This window comes from Galeopterus variegatus, unplaced genomic scaffold (genome assembly GCF_000696425.1).
Source record: "Galeopterus variegatus unplaced genomic scaffold, G_variegatus-3.0.2 Scaffold11301, whole genome shotgun sequence".
In the NCBI taxonomy this organism is placed as follows: Eukaryota; Metazoa; Chordata; class Mammalia; order Dermoptera; family Cynocephalidae; genus Galeopterus; species Galeopterus variegatus.
In genome coordinates, this window is record NW_007737412.1 from 24,485 (window position 1) to 35,004 (window position 10,520).

The 10,520-nt window shown below is 33.0% G+C and overlaps 1 protein-coding gene across 1 annotated transcript in view; it reads left to right on the top strand.

Moving 5' to 3' along the window:
• Nucleotides 1–9,146, top strand: part of LOC103610550 (coiled-coil domain-containing protein 73-like) — a gene marked incomplete at both ends in the record, with an annotated part of 15,995 nt that extends 6,849 nt beyond the window's left edge. The window contains 3 exons of the mRNA XM_008594700.1: nucleotides 5,954–6,025; nucleotides 7,735–7,770; nucleotides 9,072–9,146. Coding sequence (XP_008592922.1) covers nucleotides 5,954–6,025; nucleotides 7,735–7,770; nucleotides 9,072–9,146 — 183 coding nt within the window. The remainder of the gene's footprint in view (nucleotides 1–5,953; nucleotides 6,026–7,734; nucleotides 7,771–9,071) is intronic.
• Nucleotides 9,147–10,520: the final 1,374 nt, after the last annotated feature.

Sequence of the window (10,520 nt, forward strand, 5' to 3'; positions counted from 1 at the left end):
CCCGGTGGGGTTTGGGGAAAACCCTGGGGGTTGCGATCCGTTGCCGGCCACGGAAAAAAATGGAAAAAAAAGACAAAAAAGAAAAAAAAAAAAAAAGAATTGCTCCTTGAAGACTCAAGTGAGGTTCTGATATGGGTGGCAGCCAGCAGGGCTTGGTAACTTCTCCCATCTCTGTAGGAAAATGGGGTTTTTGTAAATCTTGAATGTTGTTCTACATGCTGGGTTAATCACATTAGCTGAGCCACTTAAAGAAGCTAAAGTGTGCCTCCTTGACACTATCCATCTTGAGAAATAGATTCAGAAGAACTACCTGGGAACTGGAGTTATATAAGGATTTTGACTGTGTGAGGGGTTGATACCCTTAACCCCCGAGTTGGTCAGGAGTCAACTTGTATATGCTATATATAAAATGAATTCCATGTATATATGTATGTGTGTATATACATATATATAAAGTGAATAACATATATAAAAAGTGAAATGAATAGTGTATATGTGTATGTGTATATATGTAAAGTTAGGTAAGATTATGATAGCCTCATTGGAAATTTTGGGGAGCGATTGTCTTAAATAGTATTGTACAATTATTGCAAATTAAAAATTAAAAAAGAGGAATCAGCAATTAGGTTTTTTTTAGTTTTCATGTCTCTTTTATTTAAATTTTTATTTTTAATTGACAAATAATTGTATATATTTATGGAGTACAGTGTGATGTTTCAATATGTATAAATACCGTGGAATGATTATATGAAGATAATTAACATATCTGTCACCTCACATACTTATTTTTTTGTAGTGAGAACATTTATTTTTTAAAAAACTTATTTTTTAAATTTGCAATTCTTTTTTTTTATACACAAATTTTTGTAGCAGCTTTATTCACAATAACCCCACACTGGAAATAACCCAAATATTCCATCAATAGATACATGAATAAACAAATCATGATATACTAAAACGGGATACCATTTAGCAACAGAAATGAACAAACTACAGATATATAGAATGGTATGATTCTCAAAACATGGTAAGCTAAAGAAACTAAACACAAAGGTGCATACTATCCAATTCAGTTTATATGAAATTTTGAAATAGGCAAAATTAACCTCTAGTGACAAAGTCAACCAGTAGTTACTTAGGGCTGGGGAGAGAATGACTACAAAGGGAGATGAAACTCTTTTTGGTGAAGAAAATGTTCTATATCTTGATTGGGGGTGGTGGTTACATTGATGTACATATTTGTCAGCATTCATTGAACTGTACAGTTAAAACGGGCACATTTTATTGTATGTAAATTATACCTCCATTAAGTTGATCAAAAAGGGAAAAAAATCCTACTAAAGGGACAGACAAAAGTCACCAGCAGAGTTGCTGTCTTCATATTCAAATGTGCACTAAGTTTCTAGGTTGCTATTTGTTTCTCTGTTTGGTAGTACAAGTCAGGGGGCTAGGTTTTCATCTAAATAAATGGCTTAGTGAGTAAAATTATAATCTTAAAATAGAGGAAGACATAACAAAATAATGTAGAAGTGAATAAAAAGCCTCTGGTATGAATACTTTTAAGTTAAGTGACTAACTTTTGATATGCTATTTTGTGTTTAAGTATGTTTGAGTGTATTTATATATTGAGTAAAATGTATTCTTTTAGCAATTTTGAAATATACAGTACATTATTATTTACTGTGGTTACCATGCTGTGCAATAGATCGTGAGAACTTATTCTTCCTGTCTAATTAGAACTTTGTACCCTTTGATCAACATCTCCCCATTCCTGCTATCTCCAACCTCTCCAGCTTCTGTTAACTACCATTTCACTCTCAAATTGTATAAGTTCAACTTTTTTAGATTCCACACATAATGAAATCATGCAGTATTTGTCTTTCTGTTAGCAGATTTTATTTTTTTATTTTTTATTTTTTGTTTGGTTTTTTTGTCTTTTGTCTTTTTTTCCGTGTCCGGCAACGGATCGCAACCCTCAGTGTTGCTCTAATTAGAACTTTGTACCCTTTGATCAACATCTCCCCATTCCTGCTATCTCCAACCTCTCCAGCTTCTGTTAACTACCATTTCACTCTCAAATTGTATAAGTTCAACTTTTTTAGATTCCACACATAATGAAATCATGCAGTATTTGTCTTTCTGTTAGCAGATTTTAAAGTATTACTGCACTGAGTGGAAATGTGTGGGAGAGAAAGTAATAAAAGTTCAAAGGAGGTGAAACTGCTTGCTGGGAAATGTGTTTTCAGTAAGCAACAAGTATGGCCCAGCGTGAGGAACCATCAAATCTAAACAAGATCCTTAAATCAAGTCAGGAGAAGCCTCTACAAGTTTGGCAGCTGCTGATATTGCCCTTAGATAAGGAGTTGGCTTTTGCCACTGTGTCTAAGGGAATGGTTTTCATGGTGTTCTGTTAGAGTGTTAGGGCTTGTCTACGTTGTTCAGGTACAAGTAGGTAGAAAGCTTTATGACAATTAGGAAGACCCCAAGTGAGGGGGACGGCTATTGGAGAATTATTTTTAAATCATAAAATTCTTGTTCACATCTCCTAAGGGAGGGTCCTTTATTGAGGACTTTATATAGATATGTGGTGATTTCAGAAATGTTTGGAACTCAGTGTCTGTACTAGCCAGTGAAACCTAGATTAATTGTCTCTTGGTAACCAACCTTGGAAAGTATTGAATGACTTATAATTCATCAGGAGTTATAGATTTGTCCCCTTAGTATAAATTATACTAAATAGTATACTTTGTTCTGACAAAACTCTAAACTTTCTTTGGAATTTTCATGCCCTTTCCAAGCTAAAACAGTAAGTTGATAAATAGTCTGTCTTAGAGCTCTCCTCATCTTTAGAACATAGTGAAAACTTGTCCACATATTATATAAGTCTATAAACTTTCTAACAGGGAAATTTAAGATTCCTTAGTAAATACCTGAGGCATAACTGTCCAGGTAAATTGTTGTCTTTCCTAGGAAAGAAACAAATAGGTATTGACTTTCCTGATCTAAAGGGGTACTATAGAAAGCAGAACACATATCTACAGTAGTACAGTATGTAGCCTCACGAAACACGATAAAAATAGTATTTGGGCTCAGTACTACAAAGAAATGGTTAAAGTGATCATTTTATTTGTGGCCGTAAGGTCCTGAACAAATCTTTATTTTTACCAATTGGGTTCCTTGATTGGGAAACAACACTTTTTAAAGACTCGTATAAGATATGATTATGATTCAGCCTTTCTCTATTAGGCCTTTGGACTATTGGTTTTAGTTCTTCTTTAGCTTCTGGTTTTAGAGGTATTTTGTAAACTTCAAATGACTTGATCTGAATCTTTCTGCCAATATCAGTAAAACTTTTTGCCCACAAAAAGTGCCACTTCATAGAAATATTCAATTTGGTTTTTTTTTTTTTTTGTCTTTTTTGAGACCGGCCGCACCGCGCTCAGCCAATGAGCGAACCGGCCATCCTTATATAGGATCTGAACCCGTGGCAGAAGCGCCACTGTGCTCCCAGCGCTGCACTCTCCCGAGTGCGCCACGGGCTCGGCCCTCAATTTGGTTTTATCATATACAAAGTTACCACCAGTAAGTCAGTATCCAAATTAACTATGATCTGGTTATGAACAGGAAAGTCTTCAGGGATCTCAAAAAAATCAGATAATTTTGCAATCCTATTTACATATTAGATCCCTATATTTTAAGATAATGAGTGTGGTGTCATAAAGGAGAAAATGATATTTCTCACTTGGGAGTCCAACAGTAACAGTTACAGGCTGAAATGGGGAGAGTATCTGTGGTTTATTAGACATGTTCACTATCTGAGTAGCTCATTGATTCTGAGGGAGAAGTTTCTTTTAATATTTAGAGAAATTTCTCTTTGCAAGTTCAAGGATGAAATAAATGCATGATTTCTCTCCAGAGCAGTGTCATTGATTTGCCCACTTGATTTTTTTCCTTTATTTTCTTAGCTAGAACTGGACAGTTATTTTTCCAATGTCCTTTCTGCTTATAATAAATATCTATAGGTGTCTCTACTAAGAGGCTCCCTCCTCCAGTGCTTGATGACTATAGTTGGAGCATTTAGTTGTTTTATCTGTAAGAAAATCAGTTTATTCCTCGTTCTAACAATTTTTTTAAAGACTGGATTTGGAGTTCTGGTAATGGAGCTATTTTCCATTCCAATTTTTGTTGCAGATTAAATTCCCTACTTTAGGATGTTAAGGGTGTTCTCAAAAAGTAAGGAGGGAGCTGGAGGTAACATCTTCAAAATCTACTTCTCAAAGAACCTATCCTTGAAATCTAATGGACTCATTCTTTCCTTCTTTGCTTGTAGGACTGGATTAGAGTCTACTTTACTTTTTTTTTTCCTTTTTGTCTTTTTTCGTGACCGGCAACGGATCGCAACCCTCAGTGTCGCGCCCGCACCTCGCTCAGCCAGTGAGCGGCCGGTCTGTATGTGGGATCCGAACCCTCGGCGGGAGGGCCGCCGCGCTCCCAAGTGGCGCACTGTAGCAGTGTGCCACCGGGCCAGCCCTACTTTACTATTTTCACAGGACAAACTTTGGGGATAGCCTCTGAAAGGTTTTGTCTAGCATCTACAGCTTTTCTAAATCTATCTCGTTTCCTATGCAGTTTGGGATTTCCTAAGTCATTCTTTGGATCTTCTCACTTTGCCTTTATTATTCAATACTTTTTTTTTTTTTTTTGCATCTGAGAATATGAACCAATTGATATAGATCTGAGAACAGGGAGTATTGTGTTTTTAAATTAGCTATGGGAATTAAAATATCGGGCCGGCCCTACTTTACTATTTTCACAGGACAAACTTTGGGGATAGCCTCTGAAAGGTTTTGTCTAGCATCTACAGCTTTTCTAAATCTATCTCGTTTCCTATGCAGTTTGGGATTTCCTAAGTCATTCTTTGGATCTTCTCACTTTGCCTTTATTATTCAATACTTTTTTTTTTTTTTTTGCATCTGAGAATATGAACCAATTGATATAGATCTGAGAACAGGGAGTATTGTGTTTTTAAATTAGCTATGGGAATTAAAATATTAATTACTAACTTCAGAAAAAGTTGTATAGGAATAAATATGTAATCATGGTATCCTACATTGCTCAGCATTGAATAATAATTACATAGTGATAACCATGTAAATACTGACTATTGATTTAAGCCAAAATTTTGATATAACTCTGTTGGAAGAATGGGAGAGATGTGGGGTAACAATCATATAAGAAAGGTAAACTTCCAACTATCATAATAGGAGGTCAATAGATAAACTTTTAAAATTGCTAAATCAATGTATTATTTAGAAAGCTGGAGGCAAATAACTGAAAATTTTGTAAGTGGTTGCCAGTTTTAGACTTAATTTTTGAATTGTTAGAATTATTAGCATTGATAAGAATAGAAGAAAAAATTTAAAGTCATCTTGCATCTAAAGAACAGAGTATATACAACTTCCAAAAAAGGGAGAGTGGGGAAAAAAAGAAGTCGAATCATATATGTGGCTTTTTTTCGAAAAAACCCTGTGGTAGTTTTGGTTTTGTAAAAATTTATTTTAATGAATTTAAACGCATATGTTGTCATGTAAGTATTTTTGTGCTTACATAATAAAATTGATTTCTCTGGAAACCCTAAGACTATAGTCTGCTTGTGTACTAGACTGTTCATTTTAATAACTTCTTGAAGAGAGCTTTGGAGCAAGCCATGTTCAGAGTTTAAAATTTAAAAAGCAATGTGTTTCTTTTTATCATGAAGAAGCAACTAGAAGCAAAATATGATGATTCCATGACAATTGAAAAATCATTAAATTGGTTTAAAGTTGCATTTCAAGAGCATGAAAAAATATATGCAATTAGTATGTTTAACTTTTATTTGTATTGTGAACTCAAGATTTAAAACTGAAAGAGTTGCTAAAATTTATGTTTTAACTTCTCATAATGTTCTAAACAGGAAACTCTTCAGAATCAAAAGGAAGCATTAGCAAAGCAACACAAAGAAACAATGGCAGTTTTTAAAAAGCAGGTAATTTCATAAAGATAGATAAAACTACAATTTTAAAATTGCCTTTCCTCTCTCTCCCGTAAATATTATGGCAAGCTGTTTTTCATACCATACTCATGGAACACACAAAGGAGAAAAGGGAAGTAGGAAGTGAATAAAGTTATTTTGAATCACAATGGATAATAAAGAGTATAAAGTAGTAGAATGAGTTAGTTAAGAAAGGAAATTGAAAAAACCATTTTCCTGAAGATGGAGGAAATGTTTTCATCTGTCCTAAATAATTTAGATGGTCGGACATATGTATTCTTGTTCTTTCTCTCCCCTTTCCCCTTTCTCTCTTTAATTAGAGTATCCAGGATCTTACCTTTTCCACATTACCCCTATTCCCAAATCATAGTCATAACACTGATGAAAGGCTGAGATGCAAGTCAGGAGATGTAAAGGATGAGAGGAGGTGATTATCACACCTTGAAGCGTCCATAAATATCAACCACCAGTAACTATGAAAAACTAGTAGAAAAATAGAAAAAAAAAAGATTTTAAAGAAATGAACAGCAACATCTTCATTTAATTTGAATTCTGAAGCTCTTCTTACCTGCCTCAAGTTTCTCTTCAGTCCCTAATTAGAAAATATTAGTTTAAGAAAATATACTTACGTAAAATATCCTCTGGAAGTTTTTTCCCTTGTATCTTTCCTACCATCATTATTTTTTCTTCCTTTTTCTTCTTCTTTTTTTTTTTTTTTATCTTTTTCTTTTCTTTTTTCTTCACTTCTATGCAGGTGTGTGTTTAGAAAATGAAATGAGGAAATAAACCTGTACAATTTAAATCACTAAAAGAGTTAAAGTTATTGATAATTTACACATTAGTATGAATTTGTTTAAGCAAATGACAGAGTTTCTTGCTTTAATCTGAGATAGGTCTAACCAAAGTTATGGGAGTTATAATTGACAAATAAGGAAGCAGAAGTCAAATGTGTAGTATAGTATTCTCTGGGAGAGAGCAAGTCTAAGTCTCTGCCTTCCTAAGGGACTTTGGGCAAGACAAGAATACTCAGATATCTAAAGAGGAGAAGGTGCTCTTGGGTTCCTTTTTGTTTTTGTTTTTGTCTTTTTTCATTTGTGTTTGTTTTAAGAAAAGGATTCTTGAATGCAAGTGAGGAGCGCAGAAATGAAGATAGGGAAGTTCCAAAGAAGATTTTTATTTTTTGACAATTTGGCCTAAAATCCTTATGCTGCTTAGAATATTTCATTATTTTCCTTTGGCACATGTACTTTAGTTTTACTGTTTTAAAATGTCATTATTTTTCAAAAAGTTATTTATTTATTGGACTGCCACTTGCATTTTAAAAAATTTTCAGAACATTATTGTCAATGCAAATACAACTAATACTGATTTCATAAAATGATACCTTCAGAAAATGATACATGCTATTATATAGGAGTAGATGGCAAAATATTTAGACATTTAAGAATAAAAATTTCTGGAGGGAAAAACTAAACTTTCAGTGATGCTTGGTATCTCTAATCAATGTAATTAAAATTTTCATTTACTTTGGTGACTGTTTCTTTCCTCCTTTTATATCTTTATTTTACTTTCTGAATGTGAAAGTCATATTTTAAGTTCAAACAATATAGACATGTAAAATGTTTTTGTAGTCTTACTGACCAGTGTAAGTCGCTATTAACAGCTTACTTACCTGTATTTTAATTTTTTAAATTGTTTATCAGTTGCAAATGAAGATGTGTGCCTTGGAAGAAGAGAAGGTATTTATTAATTTTTAAAAATAATTTAATGCATAGCTAAATACATTTAATTATCAATTGTTTACCGTAATAGAAAAGAGCATTAGTAATAAACTAATGGATATGGTTGACTGCTTAAAATCTTAGAAACAGAAAGTACCCAATATAATAATGTTACTTGACCTCTGTCATTTTACAGTTGAGAATACTGAGGGCCTAGCAAGATTAAATGACTTGCCCAAAGGTCTCACTTTGAAGTGGCATAGTTGGAACTAGAACCCAGGCCTCTTCAGCCCCCAAATTAATGTTCTTTCACTCTACTGCAATGTTTCTATTAACTATAATATGTTTCTAGTGCTTTTTCAATGTAATTACCTTTTTAAAAAACATTGAAATGACTTTCATCAATGTTGTTTTTTTAAAAAGGTGATTTGCATCTGGATGCAGACCAACTGGCAAAGGAGATATGACTCCCAACAAACCTAGAAATTTTCTGGCATGAAATAATTTCTCTAGCTAGTTAATAATTGATACATATTTTATTATGTCAATGAGCATACCATTAATAATATTAATAATTTATAGTTCATTATTTTTAGCAAAATACCTTCTTTAATAAATTTTCCTATATCCTTATATTCATAAGACAAATGCACCCATAGCTTATTAATTAGAATATATTTATTCTAGCTGTATGAATTAAATAATTATATAGTTTTCATAAGTTCCCAGGTAGGAATGCTCTACTGATAAAATGATTTGTTAAGATATTCCATTTCATAATTATAACCATATAAAGGCCTTATTGTAATTTTATGATATTTTGAAGTCATAAGAAATGTAATTTGTAGTGCAGATACAAGGTTAAAGCCTGTGACTTATTAAGTTTAAAGTAGAGATTTTGGTTCTTGGGCTCTTACACAGTTGGCCCTCTGTATCTGTGGGTTCCATATCTGTGGATTGAATGAACTATGGATCAAAAATATTTGGAAAAAAAATTGTGTCTGTACTGAACATGTACGGAGATTTTTTCTTGTCACTATCCCCTAAACAATGTGGTATAGTAACTATTCACATAGCATTTACATTGTGTTAGGTATTATAAATAATTGAGAGATGATTTAAAGTATGCTGGGAAGACGTGCATAGGTTACATTCAAACTACAGCATTTGATATTCGGGACTTGAGCGTTCTCAGATTTTGGCATCCGAGGGAGGTCCTGGAACCAATCCCACGTGGATACTGAGGGACAACTGTATTTTTCCCCTTTTATAATATCATTTACATTGTAAAGTATTGAAATGTAGTTTTTTACTTAAAGGGAAAACATCAACTTACTATAGAAATAAAAGAAAAAGAAATAGAAGGATTGAAGGAAACATTAAAAGCATTACAGGTAAAGTAACTTAGTATTGCTTAAAAAGGAATTTGATATTTTAGCATTTGTCAGTAAAATACCATTAAACATGAAAGCTAGCACAGCAAAAATTAATACATAATATATTACGTAATTTAATGCTTTTTTCCTGAGAGCCCTGAATTTCAAATTAGAATTTTTGCCTTATCTTTTATTTTTAAAAGAAATGTTAAAATAACTTTCAGTATTTCTTATAGTAATATAGTTAAATAGATGTAGTTTTTGTCACTTTATACATGAGGAAAACAAGTAAGGCCTATATGTTGTAACTGATTTAGCCATGGTCTTTAAAAATTAAAATAAAATAGCATTAATTAAATCTTTCTGTCCTAAGTACTGTTCTTATTTTGTGCAAATACAAAGACTAAGAAAACATCAGGTTTGCCCTTAACTTGTTCATAGTCTCACAGATAATACAGATGTATTCAATTAGTAACGATTCATTCAGTGTATTCATTGAAAGTCTACTATGTGCCAAATACTTTTCATAGGGATACAGCAATAAATAAAAAAAAAAAAGACAAAAATCTTTGCCCTTGTGGAGCTTAAATATTAGGGAGAAGACAAAAATGAAGTAAAAAGTAAAATAAAGAATGTTGGGGAAGAAAATATTCATATGATTTCAAAGTATCACCATGTAGGTATCATTAATTACAAGAAGAAAATATATTTTTATAGTGGAAGGATCTTGAAGGTCACCACTTTAATCAAGTGATCAAATCTAGCAATGTCAATAATGATACAACCTATCCATGGATCCACTTAGTAATTATGCAGTAAGGGGAACAGAACTTCACCAATGTAATTTTCTTACCAAAAATATTAACTGAAATCTAGTATGAAGAAATAGTAAGACAAAATGATAATGTGGGACAATCTGTAAGATAACTGGCCTGGACTATTCAAACTCTTCAATATCATGAAAAACAAATGAAAAACCAAAAAGAAGAAGAAAAAAAAAAAAAAAAAAAAAACCAAAGGAGAAGGCAGAACTATTTTGATTAAAAGAGCATAAAGAGATACAACAACTAAGTGCAATATATGAACCTTCATTGGATATAGGGTGAAGAAAAAAATAGCCATAAAAAAATTGAGAGGACAATTGGGGAAATTTGAATGTGACTGTATATTAGATGATATTATTGAATTATGATTAACTTTCCTAGGTATAATATTGGTATTGTGGTTATATAGAAAAAAGTCTTTATTCTTAGAAAATGCATGATGGGGCCGGCCCGGTGGTGCACTGGATAGTGCGCCGCTTGGGAAGCGCGGCGGCGCTCCCGCCCGAGGGTTCGGCTCCCACATACAGACCGGTTCCCGCTCACTGGCTGAGCGAGGCGCGGGAGCAAC